General features: G+C 48.1%; 6 protein-coding genes across 6 annotated transcripts; 5 read left to right on the top strand and 1 right to left on the bottom strand.

Annotated features, from left to right (window-relative positions):
* Window positions 1–372: 372 nt before the first annotated feature.
* M430DRAFT_40800 (hypothetical protein) lies at window positions 373–4,303 on the top strand. The gene is made up of 3 exons (XM_024867431.1): window positions 373–3,054; window positions 3,104–3,142; window positions 3,924–4,303. The coding sequence occupies exons 1-3, from the start codon at window positions 442–444 to the stop codon at window positions 4,149–4,151; spliced, it is 2,880 nt and encodes a 959-aa protein (XP_024722163.1). The 5' UTR covers window positions 373–441; the 3' UTR covers window positions 4,152–4,303.
* A 369-nt stretch (window positions 4,304–4,672) lies between these two features.
* On the top strand, window positions 4,673–6,006 carry M430DRAFT_34036 (hypothetical protein). Its single transcript, XM_024866474.1, has 3 exons — window positions 4,673–5,034; window positions 5,125–5,296; window positions 5,381–6,006. Exons 1-3 carry the CDS (start codon window positions 4,929–4,931, stop codon window positions 5,859–5,861), a joined length of 759 nt encoding a protein of 252 aa, XP_024722162.1. The 5' UTR covers window positions 4,673–4,928; the 3' UTR covers window positions 5,862–6,006.
* Window positions 6,007–6,388: 382 nt separating this feature from the next.
* M430DRAFT_49186 (hypothetical protein) lies at window positions 6,389–7,265 on the bottom strand (the record flags this gene model as incomplete). The annotated part of the gene is made up of 2 exons (XM_024868053.1): window positions 6,389–7,150; window positions 7,203–7,265. 2 exons carry the CDS (start codon window positions 7,263–7,265, stop codon window positions 6,389–6,391), a joined length of 825 nt encoding a protein of 274 aa, XP_024722161.1.
* A 3,332-nt stretch (window positions 7,266–10,597) lies between these two features.
* Window positions 10,598–11,516, top strand: M430DRAFT_17568 (hypothetical protein; the record flags this gene model as incomplete). The annotated part of the gene is made up of 2 exons (XM_024863703.1): window positions 10,598–10,703; window positions 10,753–11,516. The coding sequence occupies 2 exons, from the start codon at window positions 10,598–10,600 to the stop codon at window positions 11,514–11,516; spliced, it is 870 nt and encodes a 289-aa protein (XP_024722160.1).
* Window positions 11,517–12,409: 893 nt separating this feature from the next.
* M430DRAFT_274317 (hypothetical protein) lies at window positions 12,410–13,846 on the top strand (the record flags this gene model as incomplete). Its single annotated transcript, XM_024865610.1, has 1 exon — window positions 12,410–13,846. The coding sequence occupies exon 1, from the start codon at window positions 12,575–12,577 to the stop codon at window positions 13,844–13,846; it is 1,272 nt and encodes a 423-aa protein (XP_024722159.1). The 5' UTR covers window positions 12,410–12,574.
* Window positions 13,847–14,510: 664 nt separating this feature from the next.
* Window positions 14,511–18,233, top strand: M430DRAFT_40796 (hypothetical protein; the record flags this gene model as incomplete). Its single annotated transcript, XM_024867430.1, has 8 exons — window positions 14,511–15,109; window positions 15,159–15,936; window positions 15,984–16,591; window positions 17,637–17,664; window positions 17,712–17,839; window positions 17,895–18,033; window positions 18,123–18,167; window positions 18,217–18,233. The coding sequence occupies exons 1-8, from the start codon at window positions 14,843–14,845 to the stop codon at window positions 18,231–18,233; spliced, it is 2,010 nt and encodes a 669-aa protein (XP_024722158.1). The 5' UTR covers window positions 14,511–14,842.
* Window positions 18,234–18,280: the final 47 nt, after the last annotated feature.

Here is an 18,280-nt window from a genome sequence, read left to right as displayed (position 1 = left end):
TCCGATAAACAATACTCCGTACCCATGCCCATAATAGGTTAGCTCCCAATGGAAGCTACCTTACTGTACAAGTACAAGGATAGGTACCTTATACAACGCCTTTCGCCTTTCTTCCTTTTACTCCATATATTCTGTACGTATACCGTATAAAGATACACAATGGATGGACGTCCCCTTCATTTTACTACCAGAACACTGCCACCGTCCAAGTGCGGGTGGTTCTTCCAGAAGGCAGATGCCACTGCTCGTAGGTATTTGGCCGGTTTCCTACCAAATTCCGAACCTCAGTACCCTGGCCACCCCCCGCAGTGGTGGTGATGTTGCACGGCGTACCATGCAACTTGTCATTTCTCTCACTTTGCCGAAAGATAAGGAAGCGCTTTAGTATCCTCAAAAATCCTACTGGTCTTCGTCTTTGCTTGGTGAAGATCAAGCTTAGTTATGGAATTCTCCCTTCTTCCTATCCATCGCGGCGAGCCACCAATCCCCGTTCCTAGGACTCCATACGTTTCTTCTGAGCGTTACGATGGCGGTCCATGGATGTCTTACCCGGCTCGGAAAGGCAGGACTCTCACAGCTTGGAATGGGACGTCTTTTGATCTGATTGAACACTATCGTTCTGAAAGAGCAAATCCGACGCCCCTCAAGGACCTCGAGCCGTTCATTCAGACATGGCTATACTTTGGCCTTCTGGTTGAGTTCTCAGGCATCAATTTGTCTAGCTTGGAAGAGGATTCATCTGTACTCACTGATTCAACTTCCAAGGACGTTGTTGATCGCATTTACGATACCATGTTAGTCCATGAAGGCGACAAAACATACGTTAGTCTCGATTCGGATTGCCTCCGCTCATACGTGGAAAGTACCAGGCCACGATTGCCTAAAGATCCTGAGATTCGGAAGAAGTACTACCATCATCTCACTCTCTGCCTCTCTTGTGCCCACTCGCTGTTATCAACAATGCCTAAAGATTTTAACCATGCTGTCAAATACTCGATTGCCGCTCTTGGAGAGCTACTTATGCACACGGTCAATGCAGGTTTCCAATTCCTTCAAATCCAACCAAAATTTGGCAGATATTGGGGGAACGCGTTTCTCAACGATGAGGCCAAAACTTCTATGAGAAATCATGGATGGTGTGTCAGTGACATTGCGAGAGTTGAAGCCAAGTATAAGTCAATCCAAGCCTTATATATGGCACAGATGATGGATAGATCGTTGCCTAGCAGGGACCATAGTCAGTGTTCGGAGCAGGTTTGCAAATTTTATCAAATAAAGATGGAAGACTTCCAGATCCGTCATCAAAATGAGGACTGTTCCTGTATTCCGCTTGAAGTTAACAGTGAGAATCTCACGGAGATACTACGCAAGGACGACCGATTTCCTCTGCTTCGTCTCACGGGGGATTCCCACAACTTGAATATCGAACTTGTGGAGTACACACCAGGTCTTCCATATATTGCAATTTCCCACGTATGGGCTGATGGACTGGGTAATCCCAAATCCAACTCTCTTCATCGGTGCAAACTGCATCATCTGCGAACATTAGTCGCCGCTGTCGATCAACAAGAAACCGGGGAAGATACACCCAGGCCGGTCAATCCGTTGATATGGCTCGACACTCTTTGTTGTCCTGCGCAAGATGGAGAGGGGAAACAACTTGCTATCGAGAAGATCCGCCTAGTCTATCAACAAGCAAAACATGTGCTTGTCCTTGACGCGGGTCTCATGTCATACAATGCGAGAACTCAAGACGTAGCCGAGCAGCTTGCGCGGATATTTATGTCAGGCTGGATGCGGAGACTTTGGACGCTGCAGGAGGGTGCTCTTGCCAAATCCCTTTGTTTCCAATTTGCCGATATTGCCGTATACCTCTCGGAGCTGATGGAAACTTTTGGTAAGAGGCTGAACCACATGACATACCGTGCTATTTTTATGGATCTTTGGAACGAGTTCCAAGGTCTAAGGACATTTTTCCACGGTGCGTCGGGCTCTATGCCGTACAGTTGGCAAAGTTTTGCAACCCTTGACCAATCACTACTCTTTCGTAGTGTGAGCGTTCCATCAGACGAACCCCTCTGCATTGGGACACTTATGTCTCTCGATCTACATCAAATTGTTACTGTTAAGCCAAAGAGTGACCGTATGCGGAAGGTATGGGAGCTAATCTCTTCTAAGGAGGGCGGTATACCGATGGCGGTCGTCTTCTTCGAGGAGCCAAAGATTGATACACCAGGCTGGAGATGGGCCCCTAGGAGTTTACTGGCATGGAGAACTGGTGCGCAAGTCCAACTGAATACTCGCATACTGAAGTGGAATTCGCCACTGGGGACCATAACGACTCGAGGTCTCCGCGTCCAATATCCTGGATTTAGGATTAAGACCGTCAAAGAATATGGCGATGTGAAGCCGCAAAATCCATGGCCGGGGTTTTCACGAGTTCCAGAATCCGATATAACTTTTCGAGATAAGGGTTCAGGAGAGTGGTATCGTATCATCGATAAGGAATATGCGCACATACATGCTACGTCGACTAAGGAGGAGAGAATCGCGTACCAGAAGCTGTTTCCGCTACACAATGTAGCAAATACTGATAACTCTGTCCTTTTATTCAATCCCGTGGGAGAAATGTTGGAAGGTGTCTTTGCTACTGTTGTAGGGGATGGAAGTTCGGATTCTATTGAAGAAGGTATTGCAGTGAAGACTGAGCACATCGTTATGATCACTGCCATTCGTCCAGATAATGGATACGTACACGATACAATCCGCGAGCTTGCCATTCACCTCAGAGCTGACGAGGTGACGGACAGACACTTGGAAGTTTATAATCGGTTGGTTAAAGAATATCGGGATTCTCCCGACCTTTTGGAGACAGTCATGGAGAACAGCGAGGAGATCAAGAGCTCCCTCGCGGAACTCAAGAGGAAGATGCAGCATATGGTTCAAGAGGTGGCTGCTGGGGACAAGAAGTTCATGGCAGGTATGAAAAGCTTCGAGGAAGTCCCTCTTGAGAGCGCATGGGTTTGGATCCGTGATTTCTTCCATCACGATTATGTGGGAGAGAAGATAGGGGAAGGGCAAGTGTGGTTTGTTGATTGAACAGGAAGAGCAAAATGGTGGTTACCAGAAGTACTTGGTTAAGGTCTGAATCCTAGAGCCATGGTAGGCTGCAGCTATGTCAAGATGTCCACAGCCGGACTCTTTTGAGCTCTTGAGACGGTCTCATTCACATATATCAGGTACAAGGGATCATCCCGACGATGTCAGCACGTGACCTTGGATCCAAGATGATCATATCTTACTGCGATAAATATTTCACACGGAAAAGCCTGCTTTCTGTATTGGAATGATGTGTTGAGATCAATGTTTCCCTGTGTCCGTACGGAGCTCCATCCCCCGCTGAAGGGAAGTAAAGTCTCCTCAAAGTGCGGAAACTGGCCGCGGCCCCACCATTAGCTGATTGGGTATATAAATATCTCGGGATGGCCTCTCTGGTGTGCATCACTCATATCACTCAAACGTATCCATCCCCTGATCTGGAAGAAGCTGTATTGTCTTATTCTTCGTATAAATCCATTCATTCGCTATATACGCCTTGGTCCGTCCGTTCGATCCTCGGGTTATATCTTCAAACAGCAAATTACCGACCCCGCTTCCTCCAACTCCGCCTTCGTCGAATCATTGCAACAATTCGAAGTCACCAATTCAAGAAATTGCAGCAACCATGGCCGGAAAAATAATTCGCGTTACTATGTTCAAGATGCCGAGGGAGAACCATGCCAAGTTTGCGGAGCTGTACAAAACCCTGTCCGCAACAGCGCGCAAGGCATGTCTCCAATCAACCTACATCCTATCTTTCCTCTGCGCTCCAATTGAGCCTCAATATCCTACGCACCCGCTAATTCTTTTGGAACGCTTATTAGGACGGCAAACCATACATCCTCTCGCTCGAGGCCGGGCCGGCCTACGAAGACGCTCGCAGTCAAGGCTACACGTTCGTCTCTAAGTCCGAGTTTGCCAGCAAGGAGGATATGATGTACTACGACACGGAATGCGAGGCACACAAGACGCTAAAGGCTGGGGTAAAGGAACTCGGAAACGAGGGGACGATGATGATGTATTATACACCAGCTGTTACAGCTGCTATTTGAGTGGAGGTAGGACTCAGGAGAAGGGAAAAAAGAGACGGGGCCAAGCATGTCAGCGAAGCGCAGTTACCATCTACTGCATCTTAGAACTCTATTAACCATGAACCACAAATTGAACGACGATGTTGATGCAAGATAACAAGGCCAATACACGCAATATTCTCTCGCTCTGCCAAGATTCTCCTGGGATGTCCAGATATGCATACCCCGCACTTCGGAGCGTGAAGACTGGCGTGTCTTGGCTTTCTATAATTGATCCTGCAATTGGCACCAGGAACTACAAGGAACTCTAGCTTCTTTTGATCTTTGACTTGTGTTTTTCTAATCGGGCAATTCGCAGTGTTATAAAAACCGAACGGATAAATCGGGTAGCAGACTCCTCAATTCTTCTCCTCCCCTCCCGTCCCCTTGACCACGTCCTCCGTCACGTGCGATAATGATCTGCCCCTCACTGCCGATAAGATGCCCCGAAGCAAAAGCGGTGGGGAATGCCTATCTCCGAATGAACTCGGTCGGAGGCCATCCACGACGTCACCAGCATCCAATATGCCCGCGTTGCTTTGATTCCATCCATTCCATTGAGTAAAAAGACATGTAAAATCCACATTTTTAATTGGCTTCGCGGTCAATGTGCATGTGATTAATTTAATGGCGTTCCTTCGCATCTCCTGCCGTCTTCAACCATCAATATCAACTGCAACTTTCCTCAGACCACGTTGGCAACTTCTCTCCTCAGTTCAGTTCAAGCCTCTACCAAACAGACGCTTCTACGCATACAATATGGCACAACACGGTCACAGTGCTGCTTGCTGCAGCATTCCTCCTATTGTCTCCAAGGGTTATGAAGCCAAGGGAAAGTACGAGACTATTGGCGGCTTGAAGACTTGTCAGCTCTCCCCCCACCATATATCCCACCATATATATATACTTGCACATTGCTTTTGAACCAGCTGTTTTGCTGACAAGAGATTCAAAGATGTCACCGGCCCAGCCGATGCCTCCAAAGCGCTCCTCTACATCTATGATATCTTCGGATACTTCCCCCAATCGCTCCAAGGAGCCGACATCCTCTCCACGTCCGACAAGGACCACAAATACCAAGTCTTCATGCCCGACTTCTTCGAGGGCAAGCCTGCTGATATCTCCTGGTTTGTCTTTCTTTCCTTTACCAGCTGCCGTCCATTATTCCCTCCGGAATCGCTCGACAATCAGAGCTAACAATCCCTGCAAAGGTACCCACCAGACACCAAGGAGAAGCAGGAGGAGCTCGGGAAATTCTTCTCTAGCACCGGCGCCCCCCCGAGATCCGCCGCTAAGGTGCCGGGCCTCTTAAAGGAGATCGAAAAGGCGCACCCCAACATCAAGACCTGGGGCGTCGTCGGGTTCTGCTGGGGCGGCAAGATCGTCTCCATCACGACCTCGACCACCGACACGCCCTTCACCGCCGCCGCCGAGTGCCACCCGGCCATGGTCGACCCGGCCGACGCCGAGAAGATCAAGATCCCTCTCTGCCTGCTCGCCTCCAAGGACGAGTCTCCCGACGACGTCAAGAAGTTCGAGGCGAACCTGAAGGGCCCCAAGCACGTCGAGACCTTCGGCGACCAGATCCACGGCTGGATGGCAGCGCGCTCGAACCTCGAGGACCCACGCGTGAAGCAGGAGTACGAGCGTGGCTACAAGACACTCTTGGGATTCTTTGCTAAGCATCTGTGAGTGAGCGGGCTCTGAGGGCTGAAGCGGAACTTACCATCGTAGGACTTCAAATAGGCCGAAGATTTGAAGATTGGTATCTATCTTCTACCAAATTGATTGGGCTCCTGTAGCTAGATATGAATCAAAGAGTCTTTAAAAAAAAAAATATCAAACGGTTCTATTTCATCCTTATTTTGATTCTCAGGAGTGGTTTGTTCAACTCCTAGCCCTTCTCCCCTTCACAACTCATCTGCTCTCACTACCTACCGTTGCCAATGAGAAATGCACATATACTTACTGTATCAAGGAGACAAAACACTTGATTGACGGTAAGTGTTCTATAATAGGAGTTCATTTCATTCATAAATCACCAGCCTCATGAAGGGTGACTTGACGAATTCGTCCTCCCTTCGTAAATTATTGGCCTGTACTAGAACCCATCAAGACAAACTCCTATACATGAATACGCTAGTAAAGAAGGGATGGCAATCTCTGAAGATACCAGAGGAAATCTCTCAAGATAAGGGAGACAAATCAAACTATCCGCCTTAGAAGATGGAGTTCACAAGATCAGCACCAAGCGTGGCACCCGCACCAAAAATGGCTGCGTTACCCAGCTTCTTACCGAACTTCTTGCCCATCTCTGCTCCCTTGTTAGGAGGCTTGTTGCCATCAACAGACTGCTCTGCGACCGCCATCGGAGGGACTGGGCTATTGTATGGGTTGCTTGGACCAGGACCAGGAGGAGGAGGACTTTGGTATTGTTGTGGTTGAGGATATCCGCCAGCAAAGCCACCCGCCTTATTATCATTGCCGTAATAACCGCCCTGGGGCGGAGGACCTGGAGGTGGTACGGCTTGGACTTGGACATAATTGACGGGGAAAACACCTTCTTGGCCGGTTCGCAGATTCTTGCCCAGCCACCAATCTGCGTTCATGTATTCGTAAACAGCAATCTGGTCGCCAACCTCGAAATTGCAGTCGCCGGCTTCGAAGTATCGGTAGAGGGCAGTAGCACGTGTAAGCTCGAGTTTTTGAGGAGCCTCACGGGGTGGCGCGGCTGGCGGGGTGGGACTGCTGTATGCGGGAGGAGCGGGATCATTGTTGAGATTTAAGTTGCTGAAAGCGGCTGTAGGTTCGGCTGGAGGAGGGGATGTAGGCGCGGCTGTGGGTGCGGGAGAATGTGCGGGAGAAGGTGACGCTACCTTACGGGCTGCACCGCTGAGAGGCGATTCGGCGGGGAGGGCATTCATAATCGTATCATACTGTTCATCGGTGATTGCGCCAGTCTCAGCAAGTGCTTCGAGTTCCTGTATCTTATTAGCAGGGCCAAGGTGAGAATATCCTAGGGTCTTTACGCACATTCTTGATGTTTCGAAGCGAGCGGTTGTTACTGATAATCTTGTTACGCTCCTCGGGAGACATTGTGGTAGGCAGGGCTTTGTTTTCGTGATAGGCGTACTCTGTATGGAGGCACTCGATACAATTTTTATGCTTTTCACACTCCCGAAGGGTGGAGTTGACTAAGTCGTCGATGGCTTGGCGTTCCTTGCTTGTAAAGTGAAAAGCTCCTCGGCTCAATGTATCACTGCTCTGCGAAGACTGGGATGGTCTGTTAGAAACGGACAATGTCTGTCTCTTTTTTGGGACTGTATAAACCGGATGGCCGGAGGGGACGTGAGGAGAAGACGAAGGACTGAGACCGCTTCGGTTTCTGCTGCCACTGTTGCTCACGACTGGAGAGGGCTCGATGATGGCTCTAGTAGCTCCGCTTGGAGTACGTAGACTTCGAGTTCGCTGAAGGAGATCCTCACCTTTGCCGGATCGTCTAGTAGGCGTGTAAAATGTGCCAATCAGGGAAGATTCAGATACAGATCGGGTTGACGCAGGTTCGCTGGGACGGCTGGATAAAGAGAGGGATCGGATCGAGGCACGGCTGTTGTTGCTAGTGAATGTCTCGGCCTGACCACGATAGTTCTGCTCGAGAAGACGATCAATCACTTGGTGGGGAGGTTCACCAGTGACGAAGGGCTGGTAGTTGAATGCCGGCGAGGAGGTGGATGATACTGCTCCAGCCTCAGGTGCCGCCACTGGCTCGTGCTCAGCCACAACAGCGGGGCTACGCGCAATATGCTCCGACCTCGCTTCGGTTGCTGCTTTGGGACTAGAGTAGTCATCATTGTCGGCCGCTTCATCCGGCTTCTCGTCCTGAATGTGTTGAGCGTGACCAGATGTCTCTTGCTCAGCATGCTGAGGATAGATATTGACCCCAACATCGTCCACATCCGCGCCCTCTTCGTCCTCCGCATTATCTTGGTCTTCATCAGCAGATCCAAACTCGTTCCCTGCATCGTCATCGTCTCCGTCGGCATCAAATCCGTACTTCCCTTTGCTGCTGTTGTGGCCCTCACCGAGATTAAATATTGTCTCGACTATGCTATTGCCGCCATCATTGAGCTTGCCTGTATTCTCGAACATAATACCAAGACCAAATTGATCCTCCTCTGTACTGTTGCGGCCTTCATGAGTAGCTCCACATTTGTCCTCTTCAATACACTCACTGCCTTCGTCCGTGATCCCAGATTCCTTCTTCTCTACTAGGTTGTGGCCTTCTGCTGTAGTATCAGTAAGATCCACGTGTGTGCATTCTGTGCCAACAACTATCGGTGCATCATCTTCGGAATTGTTGGGGGTAGCAAAACCAGACTCATCGTTTAGCTGTGGTTGTTGCTGCGGCCGTTCTCTGGAGTGTGCCATGCCCGCCTTCCCCGGGGGCTTGTGTCTTAAGAGACGTGCCGGGTTTCGAGGGGTAATTGGAGGCACAGGCGTAGTCGGCGATGTCGAGAGCACTTTCTCCTCTGCTGCAGTTGGCGTTGAGATATCCTCATGTTGGGAGACCGATTTCACAAATTCCTGCGCGTCTTTCCCAGAATTCGAGTGAATTTCCACCTCCGCCCCAAGTTCTGTTGCGATATTTTCACCGGTAGCCGAGAAGTCTCGATCTACCCTCCCCCGCGATATTGGAAGGCCATGAGCTTCCTTCGGAGAAGGTGATGGCGGGTCGGGTTCAATGGTCTGTGATATGGATTGCACTTGGTCCTGGGTTGTCTTGGGCGACGTTGATAGGGTTTCAAAAAACGTTGATAGTTTTTCAACTTTGGTATTGGTCTTCATTCTACCGAGAAGAGATGGTGGTTGTTGTTCTTGTCGAAGATATGAAAGATATCCTGAGTAAAATTCGAATGCAAGACGAAGCTCTGGACTCTCTGTAAGATCAGATGCAAGCTGTTTCTCTGGTGGTCGTGGAATTGAGTCTGTTCGAGGGTCTTGACGTGCAGCAAGAAGCGCTGGATGAGCTGGGAGGAGAGGAAGTCCTGATTTTGGTGCTGGGAAGTATGGGACTCTGTAGTTCTGACTACTCGGCTCATTATTATCATTCTCGCTTCGCCGGCAGCAGCAAATCAGCCTAGAGAGCGTTATTGTCAAGTTTGGATTGAATTTCCCGGTGTGGTGAAAGATGGTATTTGTTGGAGGAAAACTAGTCTTGAAGACAAAACCAGATGTTCAACCTTAGTGAATTCAGTTGTCTTTTCTTTTCAGTAAGTGCGCAGCAGTAGGCATATCATTCACTACTCAGACTGTTGCGATAAGTGAATTGGAACCGAAGGCCTCTTCAAGTTGCTTCTGATCCCCAATATACCTGTCATTCAGACCGGTTATAATAGTGAAAGGGAGGGAGAGAAGGGTAGAAGAGCTGACTGTTACCTATGTTATAGAGGCTTTAATCCGATATTACTATGCTCTGATATAGTTGGTCGAGAGTTCCTTCCTACGTGTTATGCCTCCTTCTATAGCAATTTAACTTTCTTCACTGCTCTGGCAATATCTGATAAGAGAAATACCGGTTCATGGGGATCTTGCCAGAAAACAAAGCAAAGGTAGCATATTGAAGACTCTTGCAAAAACGGTGGCATCTACAAAAGACATAAAAGCGCATGCGAATATTTACTACGTGCTAAGCTTGAATGCCACATCTCTCAATCTACAACACGATCTCTGTCATCGATGAACCCCAGCCGCTTAGGATTAATGGCTTCTTCTGACATCTAGGGATGGATCTCCTCCTTCGGCATGGCCTTCAATGGCATATCTAAGACCCAAGCATGCCCACCGTAAGGATATCTTGGTATATGTTATGTTAAGAAGGTGTCCTAATTTACTGATAGTGCTGATTCTGTTGAATGATAATGTAATTTTAGTAAACTTTGGGTTTTCAATCATTGGTCCGCGCGCGTAATGCAGGAACCCACCTGGAATTGTTTACCCGACATTTCTTATGTCTGCAGTAATAACATTTTGAGAAATTTAGAATGATAATATCTAATAGCCTGATGTTACTGGAACCATTAACAGGGGCGGTATGATGCGCTTGCCTCGTCAGAGACTCAGAGGCTACTCAGAGATGACCATCAGGTCTGACAGCCTCGGGCGATGTTATCTACACGACGATCCAGCCACTAAATTTAGGAGCTTGACGCCACTACTACGTGAGCCTAGTCCTAGACAGGTATAGTACCCGAAATCCGGGGGTTCTAGATAAAGACAGCGGGTATCGTATCCCGTAAGCTCTTGGTACCTCATCTGTTCCATCATCTGTTTAATCACTCAGCCTCACCTGTTCTGTCTGAAACCTCACCTTCTCACGACCTACCTGCTTGAACAGGCTCTGCCTCCCGCCCGACTTATACATGGCAGCCATGGCAGCAGCATCAATAGATATTGACAAACCCGCCAGTTACCCCATTGTTTTGAGTGATGCGCTGCTCGGCAAAGCTGCCGGCGAGACTTATACTGGCATTCGATGTACAGGATCTCGTTTTCCACTCTGCCAACATAGCTAACGGCGTCTCAGATAACCACAAGCCAGATCCTGCCTCGCATTCATCCTTGAGCCCCTTACAGCTTCAACCCTCAGATTCCGACCCAACGGGCTACGACCTCTCGTTTTCAGACAACTCCGAAAAATACAAATACAATGGCGTGCGAACAACTGGTGATGGGAAATACGTGCTCATTTTTGATCCGGAGAAGCAACATTTTGTGCTACATCGCATAGATTCTACATTTGATATGAACCTGGTCAGCGCTCCCTGGGAGGAGGACGAATCGACTCTACGATCGCAATACCCCCAATTAGAATCAACAGTAAGACGTCAGCCAGAAGCACCACAAAGAAAAACTACGAAGCCTCCAAAGAATACACCAGTGGTCAAGCCCGAACCCAAGCGTCGGAAGGCGGCGCCAGTCAAGAAGAAGCCCCCCGTCCGCGAGCCAACACCAGAGGAGGATGAAGATTCAGATGATGGTCTCACAATTGAATATCCTGATGCACCGCCCTCGAAACAAAATAAATACCAACCCCCTCCTGTATTCCAGCAAAATGTTGATGAGGAAGTCAGCGACGAGGACGAGGATGCGGAAGGCGAAGAATACGAGGAGGAGGAGGGTAATCAAGATGTGGATCACTTAAAATTACCAAGTCCGGCCAACAATAATTCCGGGGGAATGAGTGATGAGGATATAGAGCTTGATCTTGAAGCCGAGTTGGAACAGGCTTTGAAAGAAACGACCGAGGGAGCTGGCGAGGATGAGAGTGACGAGAGTGAGGAGGAATAAGGTGCATATACCACGATTAATCTGTTTTGAAGATTGGTTAAGAAATTATCAGGAGCTTTGGAGTTGGTCGTTGGGGAGCGCCCATAGAAATCATTCTGTCGTACTTTACTGTCATGAATTCAAGAATCTGATTCTAAGCCGAATTACCGGCATACTAACCTTTTCTGAAATATTTCGGCAACTGTTAAAATCACCAGAGTATACCTCAAGTGTCGAGTTAACTAGCCAAGTTGGCTTATCATTGTTCTTGTGTTGGTTTGTCGATTTTTTTTGAAATAGGTTCTGTTTCCGGAACCGACGCCCCCTCCTTTTCTCTGCCCCCGGGTTTCTTCATATAACAATCAGCCAGCCTTCCTACTCGGAATTTTGAAACTCCATAGTATTCGATATATTTCAATGTAAATGATTTGTTTCGTGATCCTTCAAACCTTTTACTTACTGCAAGATTAGCCTATAAGTCGTTAGAAACAAAATTCCTCATATGTTTATTTCCAAAATTGTCCTCTGGCTTAGGGATATATCCACTTATGGTCACTGCCCGGATTTGGAGAGTCACAAGACCTCAGACTAAAGCGTCAATTTTAGAGGCTTACTAAGATACAAAATAGAATGGGAAACAAAGCCCTGGGCATGTTTCTTCTTTGATTTCAAGGCTGGTTAAATACAGAATTTACGCAAACAGGGAAATGGCAAGTACCATGATCCATAGTACAAGCTGGACGAATGGTCCTCGAACGGACTTTGCATTCCAGAGTCTCTGTTTCATCTCTAAGCAGAGAATTTGAGTACCTTCCTTTGGTCGATCAGCCGGCATGGGTGGTTCGCGATGTGCTATATACTGCGTGCTGATAATCCTTTCTTCTATATTCTTTGTCCACTAAAGTTTCTTCAATATTATTGTACAATCATTTTGCAATCGGGTTGCTAAGAGCGTGCGGTGCCCAACAAGCCTCGAAGCATTCTCCCTTTGTTAAGCTCGATGCCGATATAATAGAGATCTTCGGGAAGTTTTGCCTAGTCCAAGAACATATTACTAACTGCTCCTTTAACTGTCAATTATGAACCCTACAGCGCCACTGCTAGCAGGTGAACAAGAGGCATTGGATGCCACTGCTCAATGGTATCTGGAAAGAATATATTCTGATATCAATAGTATATGGAAGCACAAATGTGAATTTCCAGGCACCTTTTTTCTTCCAAGTTCATTCAACGACACTGAACTATTTGTCGAAGATGCACGGAGACGCTGTACAGAGGCTGAATCGATGCTAGGTATAGCCCTACTTCATATCTTGTTGTATTCACAGACGTTTTCGGAGGTAGTCGCGTCGGAACAACCCTACAGTGAGCATCTTTGGGTGCAGATTCTGAGGAGGGTGAAGGAAAATGAGCTCAGTCTTGGGCATTTTGCAGTCACACGGAGCAGCACGTGGTTTGATAACTACCCCATGGATAAAGATCCACCACAAATTCCAGAGAACTGGACTTGCCCACCCATAAACCACCCTCACGAAGTGTACCGGGCTGAGGATGGGACCATAAAACGCTCTGTCTTCCAGTCGGACTTCAATTCATATCATCCGATGAACAACATCACCGAAAACATCTACAATCCAGAACACTGGAGCCGTCATGTTGAGAAGCCAAAAAACTGGCCACGGTGGCAACCGTTCCCAGGAGATCCATCTACTTGTCCACCCGACGGATATGGGCCATATGCGCGGTGTCACGGAGGTTGCAAACAGCGGACTGGCACCAAAAACTCAAGATGCGCCTGCATAGCGGACAAGACATACAAGCACGCCCTTGTGGAAGTTATACAAATGGTGTCCTGGAGGCCGGGCGAGCTCAACCGAGGGGTTCGAGCACTGGCACGGATCAATAAAGATGATTATATAGGTGAATATTGCGGAGAGTACATCCCGTACGACCACAACGATCTCCCACGTTTTGGCGATTCGACGTATGCCTTTGAGTGGGAACCAACCCCGAAATTTGATCGCCGAACTGGCCTTGAGGTGGAAAAGGAAGACGAAACAGAGGACGACGAACCGACTGCGACGCTGATCGGGGGCAGGAATGGAAACTGGGCGAAGTTTATCAACCACACGGAGGAAGGAAGGCATAATGTGGAGTTCAGATCGTTGGCCATTGGGGGCAAGATGAGACTCGTGGTCCAAGCTATAAGAGATATTGCTGCGGGGGAAGAGCTGAAGTCCACCTACGGTGATCTTCATTTCACTCGTCGTTCATCACGCATCCAAAAGCTCAAAAGGCAAACCCGTACAGTATATTCTCGGAAACCAAAACGTCGAAGAACCAGATATTGAAGATAGCGATTTACGGTACCTCATTTGGCATTGGATTTGACTAGAGTTACTAAGAGGACTGAAGGAAAGCGGACGAGGACTGTCACAACCAAATGCTTCGTGGACATGTTATACCTGACATATGAGTATGAAAGAGTGCTGGAGAGGAGGGGAGGGCTTTGAGAGAGACTTTTTATATATAAGATATTGATATTGAAATTGCTATTAACCGCTCGTTCGCTATACCCTGAAGTGGAAGATCTGCTACACATAGTTCAAAATCAAGCTACTCAGTCAGACATCATTTCAAAACAGGGCGAAGAAAGAAGTGAGGCCTTGCTATCTCGTGACAACTGCATGCATCAATTATTCAATGGAAGCTAGTAATTGATTTGTATATAGGTAATTCCCAAGTTGAACCTACAGTGTGACTTTGCAGTAAAGGGAGCTGACTATCTGACTTGACAGAAGGCCCAGTTAAGATGTAAATATACATGTGTATATATATGTCTATGAGGACAAAATGCCACAGTTGGGCTTTGAAGGGCCAATCTGACATGGAGTAGTCTTCTCGGTGCGACAGAAGTTGAGCCAATTGAATCCAATCGTTATATCGTCATTATTACTGTACTATATCGACCAGCCTTCAGAGCACTTGCAATGACGTCTCCACATCTGTAATTCCGAAAACCATCTAAAGGAAAAAAGAACTTTCTTCCCCCTTCTCCGAGAATAACGTGGAGAGGCGAAAACATCCTTATATATCCCCATACTCCCTCACGTGTCTCAGTGTACTCCGCACCCTCGGCGCATTTCGGCGGTGAGAGCGAAAGCTGGCGTTGAATTCCATCCCGAGTATTTATACCTTCGTAAACCGAGGTCTAAGTCGGTCCAAGGGACAGAGAGCCGGTAATATCTAGCAATTAAAAGCCAATTGCGAGCCCCAATTGTCTCTTGAGTGGCTTGTTGTTGTTCTTGAGCTCAGGAAACCCCCACCTCTAATCCAGTTGATTGACCATGTCGACCATCAATCGCGGTGTTCGCTCAGCTACCAGAAACCTGCGTTTGCCCGCTCTCCAGGCCCGCGCCCTTCGAGCCCCTCTCATATCTGCATCCCGAGCAAGCTTCGGAGCTTCAACCAGAACTCCCTCCTTCAAACAATTTTCCACCATGTCGCCCCTACAATCCGGTGCTCCCCCGCCACCTCAAGCTCGAGAGTATGATCCTGAAATCAAGGACATTGCGAGCTACGTTCACAACACACCCATCACTTCTGAGCTTGCCGTATGCTTCCCTTAAGTCTGGTAAAAGACCCCGCTAATTGAGTCTCCAGTTCGACACTGCTCGATTCGTTTTCCTCGACACCCTTGGCTGCGGTCTCGAAGGTCTGCGATTCAAGGAATGCACAAAGCTCCTCGGCCCCATTGTTGAGGGAACTGTCGTCCCCAACGGCACAAAGGTCCCCGGCACACCTTTCCAACTCGACCCCGTCAATGGCGCTTTCAACATCGGTGCTATGATTAGATGGCTCGACTACAACGACTGCTGGCTCGCCGCTGAATGGGGTCACCCTTCTGATAACTTAGGTGCGATCTTGGCTGTCGCTGACTGGGTCTCTCGAACCAACCGTGCAGGTGGAAAGCTTGGAAATGGAAAGATCATCACCGTCAGGGAGGTTTTGGAGGCTATGATCCGGGCACACGAGATCCAGGGTTGTCTGGCACTTCTGAACTCGTACAACAAGGTCGGTTTGGACCATGTTGTGCTTGTCAAGGTTGCTAGCGCTGCTGTGGTTTCCAAGATGCTCGGCCTCACCGAGAAGCAGACCGCCGATGCTGTCACACAAGCTTGGGTTGATGGGCAAAGCTTGAGAACCTACCGACACTCTCCAAACACCATGTCAAGAAAGTCATGGGCTGCTGGTGATGCTTGTCAGCGCGCTGTCAACCTCGTCCTCAAGGTCATGAAGGGCGAGCCTGGTATCCCTACTGTTTTGTCTGCTCCAGTCTGGGGTTTCTACGACGTTCTCTTCAAGGGCAAGCCTTTTGAGTTCCAGCGACCATATGGAAGCTACGTTATGGAGAACGTTCTGTTCAAGGTCTCATACCCAGGTAAGCATGATTCTCTATCTTCTTTGAGACCTGGCTAACTCGAGCAGCTGAATTCCACTCCCAAACCGCCATCGAAGCCTCAAAGAAGATCCGTGAGCGTCTCGTTGCCATGGGCAAGACCGCTGAGGATATCAAGGAAGTCACCTGCCGTACCCACGAAGCTTGCATCCGCATCATCGACAAGCAGTTCAAGCCTATGGACAACTTCGCTGACCGTGACCACTGCGTCCAATACATGTGCGCCGTCATGCTCGTCTTCGGCCGTCTTGAGGCCACTGATTACACCGATGGTGGCGAGGCTGCTACTTCTCCTCTTGTCGAGTCTCTCCGCAAGAAGATTAAGTGTGTTGAGGACCCTCAATTCACCCTGGATTACCACGATGAGAACAAGCGCACTATTCCAAACGCTTTGACTGTTACCTTGAACGATGGAACTGTCTTGGAGGAAGTTGTCGTTGAGGCTCCTCTTGGCCACAGACTGAGAAGAGAGGAGGCCAAGCCAGAGATTCTGGCCAAGTACAAGAGACACCTCGGCCCTCACTTCAGTGAGGCCAAGGTTAAGGAATTGGTGGAGTTGGGCAATGACGCGAAGAGATTGGAGAGCATGGCTGTTGATGAGTACGTTGACCTGTATGTCAACAAGGACAGCAAGTTTGTATAAGAAGGGTATAGAATGCCTTAGATAAAATTATATTGTTTATTCAGCGGGTTCCAGTGGATCTGAAATGGTTTGTGAAGTGTATGATGCCTGGGTCACTGGGAGCTGTTGAATCCAGGAGTCAACCGAAAGGTCCTCTCGCCGGAGCTGAAAGAAAAGCATCCCACCTCTATTTGATCCATGTGATATGCACCAAAAGTGCGAAGAGGAATGGAAACTCCGATGAATCCTTGGGTGCGATTGACTATCCATAAGGAAGCAGGAGAATATCCTATTTTACTCTGACGGTCCAAGGGGCCAGTCACAAGGGGATTCATTTAATCTCATTTTGATCTTGAGGACAATCAGTTCGTTTCACACTTCCATTGAAACAATATGTTAGAGTTCAGAGTTCTGGAGATGAGCAAACAGGTCTGGCCTATACAGGGGGCTCGCTTAAGTCAGGAGGCGCGTAGGCGCGTCTGGGAACCAACGCAAACTCGAGATACTTGAGACGAGGGGAGCCATTCACCCGGCCGAAAACCAAAAGAACGGAAAAAAATAAAAAGAAATACAAGAGGGCAGGAAAAAAGGGGATACGAAAGAAATTGCACATTACCTTCCAAATACCCGCGGGTGTAGGGCTTTATTCTCAGAAAAGAGACCTTCCCCCTAGGCTTCCATCGTGGTGGGATACAGATATTGTGTCTGGTCACTAGGTGTCCTACAGAGGATTATCTGAGTTTATTACACCAAACTTGTATGTTTGGTGTATGCTTTGATTTTGAAAGCACTCCTCTTATTTTGAGATATACAGCTGTAAAGTGAATCTTGACAGGATCAGAGAACCTCTCCCGGTCTTGAGAGCGTGAGTTGGTTCAGCAATTATAAAGGTCTGCTTAGTGAATTGGGTTTTAATTACTATTGTTGCCTTATTATTGTTGCTTCGTGTTGTTGTTTTTTGAGAAGGGTACTTATCTATCATCTCAAATCCTACAAGTAAACATCAACAACACACCATCGACAGACCACCAACGTGAGCAAGAACAAACATCTCTCATAGAACCAACCGTTGAACATTACCAAAATGCGTAAGTCACCGAATCATATTAAAGGAACCCTGCTTACCTATCTACAGCTTCCTCCGACGGGCAACAAGCGGGCGTTGGTCAACAACAAGCCGATACCCCATCTGCCACTCCCAAATCTCAAACCCCTGGTGAGCGCATCGTCGCGCTTCTCAGAACCATCGTAGGCAAGGACAAGGTACGACATCGATCTATACAACTACAATAACATATTTGCTCAAACATACATATAGGATGCCTACAGCGCCGCCAAGAAGGAACTCGTCAAGACCCTCGAGGCCGATAAGATTAACAAGGAGAACATGAAGATGCAGGATCATGGTATTCTCCTCGAGAATTCCGTTGAGGTGGGCCTCAGGTCTGGTGAGAAAGGTTTGTCTACCTCTGAGCAGACTCAGCAGACTCAGCAAAACTTTTGCTGTATAATGGCGTGGTGATTGTATCTGATCAGTTCTTGACAGTAGGAAAACCTAAGATCATTCTCGTGCAGAGAGGCATCATGAATGGTATGTCCTTAAAGCTTTGGGGGTTTAGAATAATGCTGATGAGATCTAGGTTGCTGTGTCTCTTGATTGGTGGGCTTTGACATGATTGATCTGTTAGTCGAGTATGGATGGAT

The sequence above is a fragment of the Amorphotheca resinae genome, assembly GCF_003019875.1.
Source record: "Amorphotheca resinae ATCC 22711 unplaced genomic scaffold M430scaffold_4, whole genome shotgun sequence".
Lineage (NCBI taxonomy): Eukaryota > Fungi > Ascomycota > Leotiomycetes > Helotiales > Amorphothecaceae > Amorphotheca > Amorphotheca resinae.
The sequence above is the reverse complement of the archived record's forward strand: the minus strand, read 5'-3'. Positions and strand labels throughout refer to the sequence as shown.